General features: G+C 41.3%; 3 protein-coding genes across 8 annotated transcripts; all 3 read right to left on the bottom strand.

The window, feature by feature from the left end:
• Nucleotides 1–111: 111 nt before the first annotated feature.
• LOC120559158 (pyridoxal phosphate binding protein) lies at nucleotides 112–10,535 on the bottom strand. The gene is made up of 8 exons (XM_039800684.1): nucleotides 10,362–10,535; nucleotides 9,088–9,195; nucleotides 8,932–8,967; nucleotides 6,977–7,052; nucleotides 6,753–6,893; nucleotides 5,140–5,282; nucleotides 2,388–2,486; nucleotides 112–1,369 (listed from the first exon to the last, which is right to left on the bottom strand). Exons 1-8 carry the CDS (start codon nucleotides 10,449–10,451, stop codon nucleotides 1,166–1,168), a joined length of 897 nt encoding a protein of 298 aa, XP_039656618.1. The 5' UTR covers nucleotides 10,452–10,535; the 3' UTR covers nucleotides 112–1,165.
• A 678-nt stretch (nucleotides 10,536–11,213) lies between these two features.
• On the bottom strand, nucleotides 11,214–14,376 carry snrpg (small nuclear ribonucleoprotein polypeptide G). The gene is made up of 4 exons (XM_039800715.1): nucleotides 14,204–14,376; nucleotides 13,981–14,003; nucleotides 12,825–12,949; nucleotides 11,214–11,443 (listed from the first exon to the last, which is right to left on the bottom strand). Exons 1-4 carry the CDS (start codon nucleotides 14,233–14,235, stop codon nucleotides 11,393–11,395), a joined length of 231 nt encoding a protein of 76 aa, XP_039656649.1. The 5' UTR covers nucleotides 14,236–14,376; the 3' UTR covers nucleotides 11,214–11,392.
• Nucleotides 14,377–15,888: 1,512 nt separating this feature from the next.
• On the bottom strand, nucleotides 15,889–20,651 carry si:ch211-148l7.4 (uncharacterized protein LOC563603 homolog). 6 transcript variants are annotated; one of them, XM_039800661.1, is made up of 3 exons: nucleotides 20,536–20,651; nucleotides 19,743–19,943; nucleotides 15,889–19,650 (listed from the first exon to the last, which is right to left on the bottom strand). In XM_039800661.1, exons 1-3 carry the CDS (start codon nucleotides 20,590–20,592, stop codon nucleotides 18,304–18,306), a joined length of 1,605 nt encoding a protein of 534 aa, XP_039656595.1. In that variant the 5' UTR covers nucleotides 20,593–20,651; the 3' UTR covers nucleotides 15,889–18,303. The 6 variants fall into 6 exon arrangements, with proteins under 6 accessions (XP_039656595.1, XP_039656597.1, XP_039656596.1 ...); XM_039800663.1 differs by having other exon boundaries at nucleotides 20,386–20,631; XM_039800662.1 differs by having other exon boundaries at nucleotides 19,743–19,940; nucleotides 20,386–20,631.
• Between the last annotated feature and the right edge of the window lie 1,900 nt (nucleotides 20,652–22,551).

Raw genomic sequence — 22,551 nt, 5'->3', positions numbered from 1 at the left:
CTTCGTGTGCTTAATAAAGAAACTTTGGCCAAACTACTTTGTCTCAGATGTTATTTGTGCCACTTTGCCGCTTAAAAAAAAAAATAAAAAATACACAGCAAATGGCAGACATTTTCAACAAAAAAAACCATTTATTGCTTGGCTTTGTCTTCCCTCAGAGCAAGATTCCAAACCAAACAGTGCTTAAACGCCTCATTAAGACAGCAACTACACCTTCATTTTTTTTTTTTTTTTTTTTTTTAAATCACTGAAAATGAAAGCACTTTTTATGGAGACAGGAAAACACACCGACTTTGACATCTTTGAAAAAAAAAAAAAAACACTGTGACAACGCCATTAGAGCTGCAGTGGAAGAAAAAAAAAATGGACTCAAAACTAAATCAAATCACCACTTTGCATAGATTCCCCCCCCCCCTCCTTCATCTCCAACAATGCACCACAGCATAGCACAGACACAAGACTGTTACACACAAACAAAAAAAACTATCAGGTTTACTCTTGGATTTGTTGATATCAAGAATAGAGATCTGACACATTTGGAAACGCCATAAGAAACCATATCAAACAGACAATGCTATGTCATTATAAAGGGATAAGTGATTTATTAAATCAAGTCTTTGTTTCATTCTGTACAACAAAAACCAGACATTGTACCGCGTGGGATTTCCTGATCTCGGGGACTCCGTTACACAATCGAGCGCCATTTCAGCACGGCCGCACGCTGCGTTGGAAAGGTAGAAAATATCACGTCGGCACAACAAACCCAAACAAATCCTCGCCGTCTCGAAAAAAAAAACTGTGTGAAATCATTTTCGTTTTTCAATAGTTGTGCATTTGTCTTGTAGCCGGTAATCTTGTAGGAGCCGGTTCCGTGGGGAGGGAAGTCAGAGCATTATAGGTTAGTAACACGCTACTTTAATAAAAGGTAGAACTACTTCTGTACTGAATGCCACTTTGTAATGCTTAAAAGAGCAAGAAGGGCACACGAAAAAGTGAAGAGGATTAGGCAATTACACTTTAAAAGTATGCAAGAATTCTGCTCCACGTGGCTCTGTGGAAATCATCTGCCTCACTGCTCTACTCAGTTAGCACGTGAAGAGTGTTTTTTTTTTTTTCTTTTTTCTTTCTTAAAAAGGGATTTATCAGAGGAAGGGAGACGCTCTTCTTAGTGTCCAGACACGGTGAGGTGCTGCATCTTCTTGGCGGCCTCTTCGGACACCGCCTTGGTAGTTTTCTCCGGGCTGGGGGCCGGGCTGGGGTTGGGGCTGGGGGCCGGGCTGGGATTTGGAGTGTTTGCTGCACTGTTGGGATAATCTCTGTTGCCGAATATGATGCTCCCCACTCGCACGTTGGTGGAGCCCACCTCGATCTTCAATACATGGGAGCGCACGCACACGCACACACACACACAAACACAAACACACACACACATACATGTAAGCGCAGGAAAAAGACCCTCAGTGAAGACATTAGACAGCATGAGTCTTAAGGAGTAGGATGTACTGACTGACATGGATAATAACATTGTTATCAAATCTAATAATAGCCATGTAATGTATGCAAATAGTCATCAATAATCATTCAAGTGTCCAATATTTATAGCACTATATACAAATGACTCAAATTCAGTAAGTCTGACTTAAAGTGAGTTTTAGCAATCGGAATTACAAGTAGTGACAACAAAAATCTCGGCACGTCCACATGATACAAGCCTTCCGTGACCATAATTATATAATTATATATAATTTGACATCGAACCGATACAGATGTGTTAAAAAAAAAATGACTATATCGGCCAATATTATATCAGCGACCGATATATCGTGCACCACTAGTGAATTTGTGACCTCTTAAAAAGGAACACAGCGATTAGCGCAACACCTGAAAAGCACCGTTGTTCCTCTCTGCTCCTCGCCACGGGGCTTCTCAGGTGCTGCGAGCAAATCACTCCGCCCAAGTAGCAGCAGTAGCAGTGCTTCGCCTTCTGAGAATATAGTTCCCAGTATGTCTACGGTTAGAAGATGGCTGTGTCTCATGTGACCTTGTTATTTGTACACGCTGTGACCATACAAAATCACAACATGTAAATAGGAAAATGTTGGTGTTATTTTGTCACTTATTGGGAGCAGTAGGCTAGTTGGAGCCGGTTACCTCCAGCATCTGTGCTAAGCTAGGCTAGCGGTGGGGGCGTCAGACAGAGTATGTATGGACTTATCTAACTCTGGGGGGATACGGTGAAGAAGTTAAGTCCCGATAAGTCGGGGCGTTCCCTTAAAACAAACAAATGAAAAGCTTGCCTAGCAGAAATTTCAGAGAGTGGCATTCATTCCAGCTATGATTTGTGCCTAAATAGAGGTTATAAATGCTGATAAGGAGTGGTTACTCACCGCGTGTTCAAAATCTGTGGACATACCCATGCTGAGCTCGACGGCCTCCAGAGGCAGCTTCAGAGCGTCACACACCTCCTGCCTCCGACTCAGCAGCATCTACAGCAGGGACACGTTGGTGAGATTATGAGGGAGAATAAGAGCAGATAATACATTACACCAAAAAGTAGCCTACTGATAAAAGAACTGGTAACATTATAGCTAACCCTAACCCTGTTTATATAAGGGTGTGTTTATAGAAGGGTGTTTATTGTGTAAATATGGTTGTTTTATTACTATTATTATTATTATTATTATTATTATTAATTCTTTTAATTAATTTTTCCATTTCCTATACTTTATGTATATTTTTTCTCCTATGTCTACTTAATGTGTATTTTGTGTTATTCTGATGTGTGTATATTTTTTTCCTTTTGAGCTGCTGTAGCACAGGAATTTACCCAGTGTGGGATTGATAAAGTCCATCTTCTCAATACTACAGCCTTTAATCACTTTGCTCTGGTCTTTTTTTGGGGGGGGGGCTTATTTATTTGTGAGCAGAATAGGGTTGGGCATCGTTTGGATATTAACAATTCTGATTCCAATTCCGATTCTTCCTTTCGATTCCGGTACTTATCGATTCTCGATTCCGATTCTTTGAGGGGTGGAGTTGAAAAGGGTCACATGCTTATTTCACAAATAAGAGGAAAGTTTTATTTTGATTCAAATGTGGTTTGCAGTTTGACGGGGCTTTTTCAATGTAAAATAAAGCCACACTAGAGCACCGCTTACTGTGCTCCATGGCTGTAACACAACAAGCGCCTGGCCGCTACGGAAACCAAAACTTGCGCATGTTAAATTTGGAACCCATGGTCAGATTTGAAACCAAATCCTCCAAACGATTCCAATAAAGAAACGATTCCGATGGAATCGTAATTTTTTAAACGATTCCAAGTAGGAATCGGTTCTCGATGCCCAACCCTAGAGCAGAACTGGTCCGGGCTCAGGTGACAGCGTCTTCTGATCAGGAAAGTGACCCGCTCTCTCGCAGCGTCTGTGTGTTTCACAGGGCCAAACCATAGACTGTACAATATTAATGGTCAGAGCACGCGTGTGACGTCACCCGTTGGTTTTTGGAGATCTGCTACGAGTCGTCGAGTTTGCCGTTACGGGCGCAGCCATCCTGGTTGCGGAGGTGACGACTTTAGACGAGAGGGAGGAGCCACAGACCGTTGGGGCGGTATCTGACTGTGACGTTAGCTGAGAGTTGGCTACGCTGCTCACGCTCTACGTTACGCACTTCCACCGGCAATCTGGATGCAAAGGGCTGCTGAAAGCTAGCCTACATAATGCGAGGTAAGATTTAGCTTCGCTAGGTTTTCAGTATATCTTTGTCCAATAGTTATATTACATATAAGACAGGCCGCGATCTGTCAGTAGTAGGGGTGGGGAAAAAAAAAAACTCGATACAGCATAGTATCGCGATATTTTTCATGGCAATACTGTATCGATACACAGACGCCAAGAAATCGATCTTTTATGATATATGTCTTGGTCAGTTTGTCTGCTTGACAATCACATTTTGCACCAATACAATTGAAGTGAGATGAACAAACAAAGAAATGTATCTTTTTAGATAAAACAGATGTTGACAAAATTGTCCTTTCGGGACATCATTTGAAACTGGGAAAAATCTGAAGTTGGAAAAAAGGTAATACATTGCAATATATCACAGAATATCGCAATATGTTTAAAATCGCAATAATATCGTATCGTGACAGAAGTATTGGGATGATATCGTATCGTGAGGCCTCTGGTGAGTCCCACCCCTAGTCAGTAGCCACGCCCTAAAACACCCCCCTGTTTTATCGTCGATTTTAAAAATCAACCACACCATAATTCAAAAAATGAACATCATTCTGTTTTGCAGAAGACTTAAAACTAGTGACTGAGACCATAAAGTCATTATGAAAATGTTTACTGAGGTAATAAATCAAGTGAGAAGTGGGTCACTTTCTCATAGACAGAAACAGACCTCATTTTGCAACCGCACGTGTCGCCCCCTGCTGGAATTCAGAGAGAACGCAGGTTTAAGGAACTTCCGCATTTGCAGCACTTCGCCGAAACGGATACTTTGTCCATTAATATTAACAGTCTATGGGCCAAACCAACCTACCAACCACCTATTAGTAAAACACATGATTTCAACGTGGCATTTTTATGATTGGTTGAATCGACTGAAGGCCAAAATAAAAAAATATTTGTTATTTTTTTTGCCTAGTGTAGGGTTTTAGTAAACTGTAGACATACAGCAGACGTCTTCCTAACACCAGTCTTAATTTGGCATTAGTTATGCTCAAACAGGGGGATATGTAGGTTTTTATTGTTGTTTTAAATACACACCAATATTGTTGTTTTGTTTTAGTATTGATCTAATGGTGGCTCGGTGGTTAGCACTGCTGCCTCACGGCAAGTAGATTCGATCCCCGGTCCAGGCAGGGCCTTTCTGGGTGGAGTTTGCATGTTCTCCCCGTGTTTGCGTGGGTTTCCTCTGGGTGCTCCAGGTTTCCTCCCGCCATGAAGACATGCGTGCTACGCAACTACGACTACAGTTGAGAATTAGCCGGCCGGCTAACACTGGCACTTTTACAGAAATGTTGATTAATGTGCAATGTCCTCATAAATACATGTTAAATAGCTTACCGCTGTACGATTGGTGCACACAGAATAAAAAGTTAAAACACGAAATGGTGTTTTCATCGGTCGTTTGTACCTGAAAGTCCGGATTGGGCCCCAGGGTGAGGTCGTAGCCGTAGCGTCCAATGGTCATGAGTCCTAAGAAGTGCAGGGCGGAGCACTGGGACACAATGTGTTTCACGGTGGTCACCGTCTCCTCTGGCGGCAGCCCATGTTTATCTACAACAGACAGTCAGTGTACTGTTAGGGAACAAGGAATCTCGCACTGCCAGACCTTCCTCCACAGTGGTGCAGAGGAGGGTCTGGCTAGCCCACGCAGCATTCCTGGACAGGATAAAAACGTGGCTCCGGTGGCCCGGGTTAGCTCAGTTGGCGGAGCAGCCGCACATAAATGGAGGTTTACTTCCTCGACGCAGCGGCCTCTGGTTCGACTCCGTCCTGCGGCCCTTTGCTGCATGTCATTCCCCCCACTCTCTCTCTTCCCTTTCATGTCTTCAGCTGTCCTGTGGAATTAAAGGCCTAAAATGCCCCAAAAAATAAAATAAAAAAATTTAAATAAACCTTGCTCTGGTTTATTGGCATCTCTTTAAACCAATCACAGTGGTCTTGAGCGGCACAAGGCGCCGGACGGAGCCACGGTGCCGCTTCAAAATAGTCTCGGGAAGGAACTTGTTTTGGTGGAACGTGTGCTCGTTCAAATATTGTTTTAGTCGTGCGACAGAAAAACTGAGATTGGACAGATAGTCTAGCTAGCTGTCTGGATTTACCCTGCAGAGATCTGAGGAGCAGTTAACCATAGTCCTCACAAATCCACAAAGAAAGCGGAAGGTAACGGACATCGGGCGTAAGTTCCAGCGGCGCCTGAACAATCCTGGAAATGAAACGTCGTCGATATAGACTAATGAACAAGTGTTTATATAGCACGTGTTTGACATCAGCTCCCAAAACAAGAGTGATGAAATCAACATAAAACTTTTTGTCTCGTCTGTGTTGTGTTTATTTTTTGGGGCTTTTCCACCTTTAATGGACAGGACAGGTGAGAAAGGGGAGAGAGGGGGCGGGAAGACATGCAGGAAGTCGTCACAGGTCGGAGTCAAACCCTGGACCTCTGCGTCGAGGCATGAACCTCTAAACATACAGTACAGGCCAAAAGTTTGGACACACCTTCTCATTCAATGCGTTTCCTTTTTATTTCCATGACTATTTACATTGTAGATTCTCACTGAAGGGATCAAAACTATGAATGAACACATATGGAATTAACTGAAAACATGTCTTATATTTTAGATTCTTCAAAGTAGCCACCCTTTGCTTTTTTATTAATAAGGGAAAAAATTCCACTAATTAACCCTGACAAAGCACACCTGTGAAGGTAAAACCATTTCAGGTGACTACCTCATGAAGCTCATTGAGAGAACACCAAGGGTTTGCAGAGCTATCAAAATAAGCAAAGGGTGGCTACTTTGAAGAATCTAAAATATAAGACATGTTTTCAGTTATTTCACACTTTTTTGTTAAGTACATAATTCCATATGTGTTCATTCATAGTTTTGATGCCTTCAGTGAGAATCTACAATGTAAATAGTCATGAAAATAAAGAAACACATTGAATGAGAAGGTGTGTCCAAACTTTTGGCCTGTACTGTATGTGCGCCTGCTCTACCCGCTACAGTGGAATTGAACACTAACTCTGTTCTCCGCTGGTGTTCAGCTGCACCATGATCTTTAACCTCTGTGCGCTGGCTCCTCGGAGGCGCTGCCACGAGCTGTTGACCCTGTCGGCCAGTTTGGCCGAGTCCACCGTCTCCACAAGGAACAGGTTTGGCACGCCTGGGATACACAAACACAAGACGCGGTCAGCGCGAGGTTGTTTCAACGTGCGGCTGGAGCAGGAGAGTTTGACAATCGCTCACCCAAAAGTTTGTTGACATTGTTCTTCTGTAGATGGCCGATAAAGTGCCACTTGATGTCTGGACACGAGTCTAAAATCTTGATGAAGAAAAAAAATTAAAAAAGAAACTGCATCAGGGCTGCAACTAACGATTATTTTTCATTGGCGATTAATCTGTTGTTTTTTTTCTCGATTAATCAATTAGTTTGGTCTATAAAATGTCTTAAAATCGTGAAAATATTTCAATCAGTGTTTCTCGAAGCCCAACATGACGTCCTCAAATGTCTTTTTGTCAACAACTCAAAAGATATATGTAAGACAGAGGACAGCCAGTTACTTCATGTCCTATGGTCCTGTGATAAGGTCCAGGAATTTTGGACAGGGATACATGATAACCTATGTGGCGATTGCAGGGGACCCAGGTTCCATTCAGCCCAAGATTATTTGTTCTGGGAGATGGCTCGATCCTAAACGGGATGGATAAGCACACAAGAAGCTGGGTCCAGACTAGTTTGATGATAGCCAGACAGTTTATTTTAAAGAGGATGGAAGAATGAAGGGGTGCCGTCAATCCAGGAGTGGGCTCGTGAGATGGCTAGGGTGGCGGCGTTTGAAAAAAAAATGCCATATAAACGGTTTGCCAGATTGGATGCCTGTCTAGACTAGAAAATGGTGAAAGTAGCTGAACTTTCTGAAGGGCTCCTAACAAGCTTTAGGAGCCCTTTAGAGACGTGTATGATGGGCTTATGGTGTTGTCATTTATACATACAGTCATGTGAAAAAATTAGGACACCCATGCTAAAGTGGACTAAAAAGAGGAATTAAAAAAAATCATCTTTTGCAAATTGATCTTAATGCCTTAATTTAAAAAATGAAGAAAAATCCTATCTTTAAGGACACCAATTTTCTTTGTGAATGAATAATGTATCGTAAATAAATAAATGTTCTTCCTTAAAATACAGGGGGCATAAGTAAGTACACCCCTATGTTAAATTCCCATAGAGGCAGGCAGATTTTTATTATTAAAGGCCAGTTATTTCATGGATCCAGGATACTATGCATCCTGATAAAGTTCCCTTGGCCTTTGGAATTAAAATAGCCCCACATCATCACATACCCTTCACCATACCTAGAGATTGGCATGGGGTACTTTCCATAAAATCATCTCTCAATGCAAATCAAACAAGCTATTAGGCTAACCGAAATAAAACCATGCCAATCTGTAGGTATGGTGAAGGGCATGGGATGATTGGGGGGGGGGCTATTTTAATTCCAAAGGACATGGGAACTTTATCAGGATGCATAGTATCCTGGATCCATGAAATAACTGGCCTTTAAAAATAAAAATCTGCCTGCCCTATAAAGGCTATAGGGGGAGTGTACTTATGCCCCCGGTATTTTAAGGAAGAACATTTATTTATTTACGATACATTATTCATTCACAAACAAAATTGGTGTCCTTAAAGGTTGGATTTTTCCTCATTTTTTTAATTAAGGCATTAAGATCAATTTCCAAAAGATCATTTTTTTTATTCCTCTTTTTAGTCAACTTTAGCAAGGGTGTCCTAATTTTTTCACATGACTGTATTTATGTTTATTTGGTTTATTGTCCATTTTATTACTATTCTGTTGAATGGTTTTGAATATTGTAGTTACTGTGTCATCTTTTCTTGATGTTTGTTGTATGCTTTGTCAAAAAAATTGTTAAATCACAAAAAAGAAAGAAAGATATATTTAGTTTAAATGTCAGAGGGGAGTAAAGAAACTAGAAAATATTCACATGTAAGAAGCTGGAATCAGTGAATTTGTACTTCTTTTTTTTTTTTTACTTTTTTCCTAAAAAAAAAAAAAAATCAAACAAAATAGTTGGCGATTAATAGTTGACAACTAACCGATTAATCTTTGCAGCTCTACACTGTAAACATTTTGTCACAGGAAAAGAAAGCCAATACAACTTTACGAAATGCGTAAACCTACCAGAGGGTCTGAAGCTTTGTCCACAAGTTCGTTAACCTGGAGTGGAGAGAAGATGAGGTCAATCTCTACATATCCCACTTTTGTTCCCCCAAGAGTTCTACCTTTATGCAAGGAAACTTGGGACAGTTTTGCAGACCAGCAGCATTTCATACTCACATAATTTTCTCCAAAGTTACGCTGCCCTTGTCTGTAGGCCTCCACAACCATCTCTGGGGGTTTTGTCTTGCTGACGGCTACGAGGCGGGGCGGCAGGGCTGGTAGTGTCTGAGAAAGGACAACACATGCTCATTTTTTCCCCCCCCGTCTGTATCAGTAGAGCGGGTCGGTGTTTGATGCAGCACGTTGGCTGAGGTCTTTTGGCTATAGCGGAACAGTGACTCAGCCCCTGTCAGGCTCCTGCAAAACAATGTGGAAACCAACCGTTTCGGGCAGCTACTACGTTCCAGGGGTGTAAATCACAGCTTCTATTACGATACCATGTGTCGATTCTTTGGACAACGATACGATGAATTTGCTGATGTCTTAAAGTCTGTCACGGTACGATTTCGATTCAATTCGGGGGCCTGCGATCGATGCGAGACGATATCATACGCCCGTTTAACACCGGTACATTTACAGCAACTCAAAAAAGCAACTAAAATATGATTTGACAATTTTTTAAATCACTGAGCTTTTCAAGACATTTGAATGAAAAACAAACCATTGTTTTGGAGAAAAGGAACACATAAAGTGGAAATCTGAAATAAAAAGGGGCATCTTATAAATAAATGTACAGATATTTTCACTTTGAAGCGATAATATTGGATCGTGAATCATTAAATGATGTATTGGTGATCCAGATCGATGTATCCTTAACACCAATACTGTGTTCACATGCTGCTACACGTCTTAGTCAGCTCTGCTAATCATTCAGGTTATTGGTAACAAGCCACAGAGACATCTGGATGATATTGGAGAGATGCTGTGCATTCCTACATGCTTGACCTAGATACCAACCTTGATATTTTAATAGGGGAGCACTTTATAAAAATGACATCTTCACTAGCGGACACCTGTCACAGAGATGTGGCGAGGAGAGGCTGGTCCAAAGCGTGGTCGTGGAAATGCTTAGCCTACAAATATGGCAAATGCCAATCATAAAACCATGATTCCAGGCATTGTTTCTATGCAAAAACGAGCATGCAGCTTGAGTACGTAAGCTCAATCATCCTGCCCCCTACGCATGTCGTGCTGCCAGAAATAACCATGCATATATGCACGTTGTTAGGTATGAAAGTGCTGCCACAAGCCCGACTAACTCCCATCCAAAGGTTGAGCTGGTTGGCAGCCTTACATAACGAGTCGTGCTACCGCAGCACGACTTTTTCGGACCCCGAGAGTGGAGCGACGGCAGCGGTGCTCCGGAGCGGAGCCTCCCGGGCTGTAGTTACCTTTGGACGGCGTGCCGCCGCCTGGTTCACCCGCTCCACTACCGACTGTAGCGCCTTCCTAACCTCCTCCGACATTGCTACTTTCCACATACAGTCAAACGGCTACGACACAGAAACGTAAACGAACGTGTCCGCGATGACGACGATGAGCTTTCAAAATAAAAGTCCTAAAAGGAGGAAGTGCGTCCCAATACGTTGTGTCCTTCAGATAGCGCCCCCTATTGTTCCGGCTTCAGCATTTCAGTCTCCGACTCTCCAAGGACCCCCCTGTTATCTCCACAGCGCTGTGGTGTAAGGTCTGGCTACACCTAGTCTCGCTTTGGCAGACCACCACACATTTTCTAGGATAGGTTTGATATTTTTATGCAAAATTATTTTTTACGTTTTAGTCAATATTTTATTATAAGTTTTTATTCACAAATGTCTTTTAAAATTACCCCAAAAGTTGTTTGCTTTAAAAAAAAAATAAAAATAAAAAAATGGCATTGAAACGAATGTCCCTCCTCAGTTATCACCACTCATCAGAGTAAGATCCAAAATGACCAGTGAGAGAGGGACCCAGCCTGTACTGTCTGTACTGAAGTACTATCAGCTAAAGAACAGCTGTTGGAGCTGACCCTGACTTAGAGAGATTTTGGTGGATGAGAGCTTTTTTTTTTGAGCTTATAAATTGCCATACCCAAACCAAACTAAATTCTTATATTAAGCATATGGTTCATATTGTCAATGATCTACCTGTTGTTCCCATAACAAAGCCATGGGCTACAGTACCATATGTTAATAGAATTTTAACTTCCGGCAATAATATATGGTGGTTATACACTGTACATAAACTGAATGCACACACAAACATACAAAGAAAAACAGATTTATTCACAAGATTACGCAATTCAAAAAATGTCCAAACAAAACATTCCTTTCAATGGATATCGGATAATGTTACAATTTAAAGACACACAATTGCTTTTCAGCGATAACAGAATGTAAAAAAGGTGTGAATCGTTCTCTTCTCCATCTGCAGCGGTCTCCTCTCATACTCTCTCCAAGGCCTCCAACATGATGATGCTGTTTCCTCTGATGACCTAGGAGGAATCAGACCGCACACTTAACACGCTGCATTTACTGTTAGAGACTTCCCAGAGGACTCATTGTAAAATTAAAATGAACTCTCAACTTCGTCAAAATAGAGCTCCCTAATGCCACCAGCACCTTGATACTGTGCATCCTGAGAGATTTGTTTTTGTGATTAATAATTTTTATTCATTTATTATTATTATTTTTATTATTATTATTATTATTTATTTATTTATTTATTTATTTATTTATTTATATATATATATATATATATATATATATATATATATATATATATATATATATATATAATATTTTAAAATGGTACACAAAACATACAATTTACAACAAAAACGACTCTGGAAGACTTTGAGTTAAGCTTTTCTTTGAGAAAAGAACGGCACAGAAATCATTCTTAAAAAAGGAAGATGGATACGGCCAAAGTTTACTCTATCAACTAGCGTTGCTCTGGTTGGTTGTAGCGCTATCCTATTGCGTGCAGAGGGAATTTGAAAGACAAACGTTTATCCCGCCCCTCGGACTGAGCCCTGCCAATGGTGAGTTCCCAGACCCAACATCTTGATGTGGGTCTGGCTTGTCAGGCTACTATTTTCTCGTATAGACATCCAATCTGGCAAGCTGTTTATATGACTTTTTTTTTTTTTTTTTTTTAAAACGCCGCCACCCTAGCCATCTCACAAGCCCACTCTTGGATTGACGGCACCCCTTCATTCCTCCATCCTCCTAGAAGGATCTGTCTGGCTATCATTAAACCAGTCTGGACCCAGCTTCTTGTGTGCTTATCCATCCCGTTTAGGATTGACCCATCTCCCAGAACAAATAATCTTGGGCTGAACGGAACCTGGGTCCCCGCAATCAGACTAAGAGGGGGGATTAAAGAAACAGAGCCATTGTTTAGGTCCACACGGTGTTTCAAGCCTAGAAATAGGACAGACGCCTATATTTCACGCGACTCGTGTTGGAAGCGATTCCAGGCAAAATAGAATACAAAAAGATGTGTATTGGTCATTTTGACACAAATACATTTAATAAATGACATTTTGATGTTTGAAAGTCTCGAGGTTTTGACATAAATGCACATAGGAGTGTAATTAAAAATAAATAATTATCGATTTTCAAATATTGCCCCTGTCAATACAGAACTAAATATTCTGGAGCCTATTTTGCCGTCAATACTGCCGACGTCTTTGCTGTAATCAAATCAGTATATATTTACGTGAAACATACACGTGTACAGACAAGGCTAGCAGCAGCAGCACAGACAGGCAAGTCAGACACGTTTCTGGTGTGCAAAGACAGAAAACGCCACGCAACTGAAACGCCACGCAGGCAGTGTGCAGGAGCCCTACGACTAGCTAAGGTACTGACCACCATGCCGATGGTGTTCTGTTGTCCTCCTGGGCCCATCTCCAGAGAGTCATCCAGCACCATGTTCATAAAGGGGTCGAACCCCCGCAGGATGCCCTGCACGTGTCTGCCTCCATTCAGCTTCACTAGAAGGACAAAAGAAAAATCAGATTAATCTTAAAACATGTTTTTCTTAAATGAACCTAAAATAATCACCATCAACAGGAATACCTCTTAGGACCTTAGCAATGAATTGCTGTTAAACAAAGAAACGGCACTTACTTAAAATAATAGAGATTAGAAACTTTTTTTTTTTTTTTTTTTTTTTAAATAAAGTGTTACAGGCTGTTCCTCAGTTTAAATGTCCCCCTTGCTTTCATAGTATGTTCAGCTGACATTCCAATAGTGCTAACCCTAGACTGTGAAGTTTGAAGAAGAGCTTTGCTAAAGCAACACGCTGCCTGTTAATTCCAGCTTGTTATGGGCTGCAATATTGTGCACTAGGCACTGAAACAGAAACCTGTTCTATTTAAACCTGCACACATTCTGATGCCAAGCTAGTATACGCGCAGTTGTATGTAGAGCTGGGCGATACGGAGAAAATCAAATATCCCGATATTTTTTGACCACATACCTCGATATTGTGGTGATATTGTAGGGTTGACAATTGGTGCTTTCACAAAATATGCACACAATGAGATTTTTTGAAAAATAATCATCAGTTATGTTGATATAACCACTATGCGGGTGAAGGCAAATAATGGACCAGCTAGAAGTCTGGTGTGTTCAGAAAATTACATCACTCTACTGTAATACAGCCTTTAAAACCAGGAAAAAGACAACACTTGTGTCATATCACGATATCCAAAATTTTAAGACGATATCTAGCCTCACATATCGATACATTTCCCAGCCCTAGTTGTATGGACATTGTACGGGGAATTTGGGACACTAAACTACACGTATACCTTAGAGTAGTCCTCTTCGCCTCCAAACATGTTAACAGTATTTGATTGTATATACAACCATACATATCTAATGTATACATTTAAATTTGCACTACAAGTGATGTTTTCATCTTTGTTGTTGACATAGCTACACTGTATGTTGTTGTGAACACGATTTCATACACATCTTAAACAGGTTTCACGAGCTTTTATACTACAGTTATACTCACATGAAAGCTTCTTGTCCATGAACCTAAGAGAAAGAAAAATAAAGATGAATAAGGTTACAGAGGCTCACATGATAGCTACATAGCTAGCACATAGCTGCTAGCTAGTTTCCGATGCAAACAATGTAGCAGGGTTGCTGCGCGGGCACGACTTGAATCTTCATAGAATACGGAGCACGTTCAAATGACACAGTATGGGTTTATCTAAACAAGGTCGATAACTTACTTCTTCAACTCTGGTGGATGGGCTTTGCTCATTTTGCCTTAATTTTCTAAAAGCCGACACAGTTGCTCGTATGCTTGTCGTTTTCACAAAACCGCGGAAGGACAACGTGCGCTGAGGGACCGGAAGTTCACCGGAAAACGACTTCTTGCATGTCTGCACACCGCCGCCTTGAGGCCGGGAGGCGAAATTACGAATCCCACGCCAAGACCCGCCCTACGAAGCAGCTCGATTGGTTGGGGTTTTAGGCATTTCACCTCGAGTGGTTAAGGTTAGGGTTAGGGGATTGGTCAGGGGATAGGACCTGTACATGTAAGCATGGACGACTGGCCAATAGTAGTGTGTGAATGCTGTTGAAGGGCGGGTCTTGGCGTGGCCATAGTGGGGGAAAAGAAATATCGCGGCCGGGAGGGCTTTTTTCTCCATTCTTCTTTTAGTTCTTCAAGTCAAGTCAAGCAAAGTCAACTTCATTATCAATTCTGCAATATGTGCCAGACATACAGAGCATCGGACCTTTTTCACAGCAGACATTTTTTGACTTGTCATAGTAGGAGAAGCACATCTGAAATTGATAACCTTAACAATGGCTCAATTCCATCAAGTGTCCCAGTAAGCTATTTCAGTGAGTCAGCATACACAAATATATACAAATAAGATAAGTTATACAATTAAAAATATAAATATGTACAATACAGTAACACATTATAAATAGTGCAAATATAAGGCAAAATCAAACAGTACAGAATACTAAATATAAAGATAGTGAAATGTGCAATATATAGGAAGAGAGGGGTTAGAGTCCAGAGTTCTTGGGGGGCAGGGGGGGTGCCCAGCTGCCCAGTACAACCACAGTCTGATCTGCTGGCCACTGAGCAGCTCCCCTGGAGCGGTCGGGAATAAGGACCTCGCTCAAGGGGACCTCAGTGGTGGTGACGAGCTCATTCGCTTTCCCCACCCAGATTTTATCCTGTCGGTCTGGAACCTCCTGGTCCCAAGCTCGCTTCTCTAACCTCTAGGCCACCACTCCCCATCTCCATATTCACCACATATCCCCATATTATATCTACAGTACACACAAACGAGCTGGGTCTAAATTTCCAACGTCTGCACTGAATGGGTTTGGGAACAAACGCCCTTCCTGGGTAACATGGTCTAAGAATAAGGCTTTTTTTTCTCTTGTTAAGTACATAAATTACATTTTCAGCAGATTTTTGCATGAACTGCTCAAGATAAACTTGAATAAAATAACAGATGATGGTATCATCTTCATAGCTAATTGCCATAATTAACTGACCAAACATCTTCTAGAAAATTGAAGATGATTGACTTGCTTTATATTTGTAGATAGTCCAGGCAGGCAGGGACGAGACCTTGCACTTTAATACAAAAATATTTAAGCACCACAGTTGGACTACAGTCAATGTTTCATAACATTTTGTGTGCTTCTCTAGAATCTAGATAATACATTTCTACCATGTTTAGAGCAAGGTCTCGTCCCTGAGTTTTAAACAAGTTAGTAAATGGCAAGCAAACCATGATAAACCGTGTAGTAAACTGTGGATGGTGTACTTTGCAGAGAAAGCGATTCCACGTTAACGTGCTCAGGAACTTAATAACCACCATGTTTACCAGTATGAAAAAAATGTGACCGTACTCCCAAAATCAGTATACAGAACCCAGACAAAACATCTCATGAGAATTGTTTTAATTCGGTATTCTAAAGAGCCATAAACTAATTTACAAAAGACCTTCGGAACCTATTAAATCATTTTATACATTTTCACAGTAGGACTTTGAAAACAGTAGCTGAAAATCTTTAAGAAAAACAACAGAAACAACCTCATGTGGATCCTTGTTCATTCACCAAAGCGCACTTATTAAGCATCGCAGACATACTGAAGGGCTGCCATCAGTCTATCGTTTTGCATAGCTAGGTAACATCACCAAATACATGCCGGCTAAAAAGACAGGCCGTAATGAAGGGCTATGTATTCGGTAGAACTACCCATGACAGCCGTTCAAAGTCTGTTCACCCAGTAGTAGGGCTGGGTATCGCCAATGATTTCCTGAATCAATTTTATTTTATTTGATTCAATATCGCTTGGATGTGAAAAAGACTCTCAAAGAACTAATAATGTAAATTGTACAAGGAACTCTCTTACTTGGTGCATTATTAAAATATTAATGTTGTCGTTAAGAACTGACCCCAAAGCAGTTACATAGACAGAAAAAAGGTGCTTTTCTTTTTCCCTTTGCAATTGAATTACATTACAATTACAACATGACAGCAATATCTTCAGTCTAGTTTGAAAACAGAGCCTCTTAAAAAATATCAATCTCAGGATTTCATGAATTGATTTTGGATCATTCAAATAAAAATTAGATTTTTTTTTTTTTTTTTAAACCCAGCCCTACTGTCCAGTAGATTATATCAATAACTATCACATGTCAGAACCTCAAAACAGCAAATAAGAATGCTCAGAAACATGATAACATTTTATACTTTGTGACTTCTTTCACACCTTGGGACAGCACTTGCAAATAGGTGACCAGTCTTGATCAAATCACTACATTTCCATAGAGTGCCCTAAGCAGTGCTACAAATTCAACGCAAATGCAAATACCTGGGTCCAACACACAACAGTGACAACCCAGCAAGTGACACACCAGAGTTTCCACCAATCCATGACTAAATTATTGCCAAAATTGTAAGAAGAAGAACTAAAATGAAGTAAAAGACATTTCTGACCTTAGCTAAAGCACTCCAGATGTCTGGTGTAAAAATAGACTCTAGTAAACAAGATATCTGTGGCAGTGCTTTGGCTAGGACGTACCATGGTTGTGCAGAGGGTCTCGTTTCCCCCCCACCTCCCCCCAAAAAAAGGCCAAGATGACCTCAGTCCCATTGTAAGTTTATGGACTAAGTGCATTTTAGCTTCAAAATGTTTTAGGGAAACAAGGTCCTGATCTGTACCAAACCGTGGCATCAGTCATAGTAAAATAGAGTGGCTATGACAAACTATTAAAGAAGCATACTTCCAGGCTGCTACAGGTTTCAGTGGATTTCATTAAACTGTCAAAACCAACCTGCAGACTGGCTGGTCACAGGTAATCCATCACAGTGTACCTGTTGGCTTTATGTTTAGTCAAAGTTCTGTTATCTTTATGTTGTGACAAAGCTGAACTTGATTACGAATTTGAAAAGTTCATTATTGGTGCACATGAGTGCTTATGGGAGGGGGGGAACTCACATGGTCCTCTTTGCAATGCCCACATTTGCGTTTGAGTTTTGTTTGATTTCACAACAACACAGCTTGTCTATGCAGCGCTGCTCTGTGAGTGACTCAAATCTGAAGTGGTGGACCGTCCCATAAAAACATGACATGATCAGTTTTCAAAAAGGTTTAACATGCAGTGATAACGTTAAAAGTTAAATAATCACTGTAATGGAGCTCACACAAATTGATCTACATGCTGTACTGAGAAAAGAAACAAGTGGTTGCCTGGAACATTTAAAAATAAAATGTTTGGCAGTAAAGTGTATTTGATTTATAGCAAAAACTAGGGCTGTGCATTTGATCAAATTTTAAATTGCAATTATGATTTTGGCTCCCAACGATCACAAAAACAATGTAGTTGAGAAAAAAAATGGTTTTGCACATTATGTTTTGCAAGTAAACGCTTATTTTGTTTTGTGTTATGAACGGAGAAAAAAAAAAAATCATTCAAATGGGAAAAGTATTAGGGGAAATTTCTCACTGTTGATTCAACCGTTTTAAGTTCACTAAATGCAACATCTTACCAAAGGCAATGAGTAATCCTGTTAAATAATCATGATTTCAAGTTTGACCAAAATAATCGGGATTATGATTTTTTTTTTTTCTCTCCATAATCGACCAGCCCTAGTAAAAAACATGCAAAAATCCTGCTATGGTACTTTAACAATTTATTCCTTGATATGTTGGTTATAAAAACAAGGTGTTCTGAATGCTCAATCAATGAACTGGTTGATCAACAAGAATTTAATTCATAAATCACTCTCTGCTCTCTAACCCTTGAAGGCAAAAAAGGCAAAAATCGCTGACGACATTCAAAACTGCACCTCAGGCTTTGCTGGCCTGATGTGCGTAGCCCTCAGTGACGCTGTCCTCCTCCACACGCACTCGCAGATGCTTCTGACAGTGTTCTAGGAAAGTGTCCAGTGCTGAGAAACCCTGCTGGCAAGGCACACAGTGGTACAGCCTCTGCCTCTTTGAGCCGGGCCATTTACAGGTGTCCATCTCGTTTACGCACACGCTGCACTGTCTCCTCTTCACGGACGACTGGTGGAGCTCCACATGCTCGCTTAGCTGCGACTGCAGATAGAAAACCTCTGCACAGGAGGGGCATGGGAACTCCCTCTCCTGTTCGTCCTGTTCGTCATCGTCCTCCTCCTCTTCCTTCACTTCAGGCACTTCTCTGCATCTCTCTGGATCCGTTACCTTGTTCTTTAATCTGACCGTTTTCCTGGGCCTCCCTCGACCAGCCTTGACAGTCTTGTTTTCTGCTGTGTTGGGTTTCACTTCATTTGGTCTATTTACTGATAACTCAGACTCTTTGGTGGTACATCCTTCAGGCTGGCTTTTGTTTTTGACTGCGTTGAAGCTTGAGGCTGTGTGCTGTTTGTAATGTGCCCGAAGTGACAAATGATGGACGAAGACTTTGCCGCAGACCTGACACGGATACGCGCCTCCTTTTCTGCGCTTGATGATGACGGGCCGTGGCCGTGGTTCTCTCCTGGTGATTTTCTCTCTGCTGTGCTTCTCTTTTCTGTGCACGTACAGCATCGAGGTGCTCCCGAAAACCATGTCGCAAGACCGACAGGCCAGAGGCTTTTTTTTGGATTTTGCCATTTTAATTAGATTTCCATTCACCTTGGTAGTCCCTCCTTTGCTCTCTTCTCCACCCGCACCTTCTCCTTTGGTCTTTTGTCCCTGTGTAGCCATCAGCCGCTCCTCTGAGTGGTTGGTTTGTTTATGGCGTTGCAGTCCAGCCTCCGTGCGGAACGTTTTCGAACAGAATTGGCACACGTTTACAGCTCTGCTGCTGGGCCCTGGGGTGTCTGAAGAATCCGAACAGGTCGAGTCTCCCTCAGAAGCTGGTGGAGAGTCATCTGGAAGGCTGCCTGCATCAACTATATCAGATGGGAATGGCGGTTCACTACAACCAGCTTGTTGATGGTGTAGCAGAGCCTGCTTTTGGCTGAAGCCTCTCCCGCACAGGGCACACGCGTAAGGGCTACTGAGGTGAGGCTGGCGGTGAGGGGACTTGTCCTGCAGCCTGCCAGGATCTGAGGTTAGATTGCATGCAGGGCACGGAGGACCCGGCTGTGTCTCTCCATGACAGAGTTCACACGGGGAAGAATCGTGATTGCACTTATGTAGCTGTAAGGACGAGCGCAGGGAGAACGCCTGCCCACAAGAGAGACACTGGTGAGGCTTGGGTAGTGCGTGTTTTAGTTCCTGATGCTCCAACAGATCTGTCGTATATGGGAAGCTCTTACCACATTCTTGGCAAGCGTAGGGCGAGTGGGCTGGCTGCTGCCTCTTGTTTGGTGCGTGCGGCTTTGGGTCAGCCCGTGCGATGAAGCTGGCGAGCCTGGACAGTGTGTCTCCTGCTGTCCTCGCGCGGCTGAACGACTCCTGGGCCCGTGTGGTGCTCCAGCTGACGCCATCCATCCTCTTTTCACCAAGCTTCTCTCCTGCTTTGGAGGAGACAGAAGAAGTTTGGGTCATTAGCTTCGGAAATCACACAAATAAAAAGGCTAAAAAGGCATTTAGCAGTGTTTAAAAAAAGAATAAAATGTATGCCTGCCAGTGAAGTGCAGTCACCAGCTAAAGTCAGTCAAGTTTTGGTAACGTTAGGGAAAAGGGAAGCGTGCCTTCTTGTTAGCTTGTTCCTCTATCTTTCTAACGTTATCGATAATAGGTAGCTGGGTTTCATTTCACAGCAATAAAAAAAGACTCCGTTAAATAATAACTGCACAGCTAGAGGTCCATTTAGTCAGAAGTCAACGCTGACGTGACAGTAAGGTTACTAACGCTACAGCACAACCAGAGGCTAGCTTCGTGTTTGCTAACGTTAGCTCGCTGCTAGCTGCACTAAATATGTTATAAATGCAGTTTCTGTTAGCCAAAACAACTGACCTTAGCACTCAGACAGATGCGGTGCGACGGGTGTATATCCCACTGGTTGAATTCAGACGGTTTGTCGAGTCAACATTTGGTTTCGTTACAACAAACAACGCTGACATGGCTCGCTGCAAAAGTGAAACCGAAGTTTATGCGAGTACCAACCATGGATGTATTAAGAAGGTACCAACACGTAACGTTACTTCTCGGAGCTGTCAGCATCACTTCCGGCACGCAAATGTACGAATCCTATCCTACCTATGTATCCTGTATCCTACCCATAGACAGTATATGATCCTATCCTACCATGGTCACGCCAAGACCCGCCCTACGAAGCAGCTCGATTGGTTGGGCTTAGGCATTTGACCTCGAGTAGTTAAGGTTAGGATAGCCGATTGGTCAAGGGATACGACCTGTACAAATGGGGTTACGTTACCTTGCGTTAAGCATGGACGCCTGGCCAATAAATGCTAGCGAAGGGCGGGTCTTGGCGTGGCCATAGTAGCATTCCTAAATTCGCTTCCGGCACGTCCACTCCAAAACACCTTTTGAGCTTTTGCGTTACCAATTTGTTGCTATCGAAAATATAGTTAATTTGTTTAGACATGCCTTACATAACCATTAATAAATGAAAACTATGATGAACAATAATAAAAACGATGTCTGATCCAAACAAATAACTACAGCTGCAAAGATAAATTATTAGTTGTCAAGTATTAAATTAACTGCTAACTATTTTGATAATTGATTAATCGGTTTGAGTAATTTGTTATGGAAAAAAGGTCAAAATTCCAGCTTCTTAAATTTGAATATTTTCGAGTTTATTTACTCCTCTGTGACAGTAAACAGAATCTCTTTGAGTTGTGGACAAAACGAGACATTTGGACGTCATCTTGAGCTTTGGAAAACACTGATTGACATTTTTCACAATTTTCTGACATTTTATAGACCGAACAACTAATCAATTCATTGAGAAAATAATCAACAGATTAATCGACAATGAAAATAATCATAGTTGCGGCCCTATAAATAACCCCCACCACCACACACACAAATGCCACCGTGAAGAACAACCTGAAACAAAAAGTGAATATACAGCAGGTGTACTGTAATTATTTAATATTTCTTCCTTTCAGGCTGAAACCAGCCCCAGCAGCACTTTAAAACATATTGTATTGGCCCAATAAAGACTTGCCATATTATTTTTCTAAACAGCATAAACACCTCTGAAACAAATCAACAAGTTTTTATTTTGTCAGCCTTTAGTTATCAACATCATATTTTGAGGACATAATAACCTTAAGATAAAAACAGCATGAAGTGAACAATCAGTTGATGCACCTGAATGAAAAAATGTTTAACTAATTTAAGGCTAAAAGGCATACATTCAACAACAACAACAACAACGCTCACAAAAAAACATTTGAAATGTTTTAGATGGGTAAAACAAGGTTGATGAACACAAGATTATAGCTGGCTTGACGAAGCAAAAACGGTCAATGAATAAACCATAAATAAGTATATGAATTGATGTTTCCAAAAAATAAAAATGATGTATTTCACAGACTTAATTTAAGTACCATGGTATCTATCTTCAGAAGCACGTCACTGAATGTAATGTCATGGAGTAACTTAGACCTCAGGCTGTGGTTGAATTGCCTCATTTCAGAAGGGCAGAATAATTCCTGAATATGAATTAGGACTTATGGTAACCATGAAATATATTTCTCTATTCAATTTTCTCTAATCTACAATCACCAGATTATCAGACAGGAATCCAGTGCACAGTAACTCCTGATTTTAAACTTTGCTACAGCTTTGCAAAGCATTTGCAGAATGATTCAAAATGACCAAAAACCAAAAATTAAAAACACTTCTTATAGGAGGGAAATCAAAGTATCAAAGGCTAATGATTGTCATATCTTTCAAACATACATTGTGATATACTTATCACTGGTAATGAAGGTAGATGAGTAACCCACATATTCACCCTCCAAATAGCCACAGATACAAGAGCAGCCCAACCTGAACCTTAAAGAAATATAAAATACAAGCATTAATGATAACAAAGCATGTATCCATGTTACACTTTAAAAGACAGGAGAACATTACAAATTCTCATAACAAAAGGCATCGATTCGTCATACATTGTGAGCTGCACTGTGTCCACAGGACTGTCTC

Source organism: Perca fluviatilis, chromosome 5, assembly GCF_010015445.1.
Source record: "Perca fluviatilis chromosome 5, GENO_Pfluv_1.0, whole genome shotgun sequence".
NCBI lineage: Eukaryota > Metazoa > Chordata > Actinopteri > Perciformes > Percidae > Perca > Perca fluviatilis.
The sequence above is the reverse complement of the archived record's forward strand: the minus strand, read 5'-3'. Positions and strand labels throughout refer to the sequence as shown.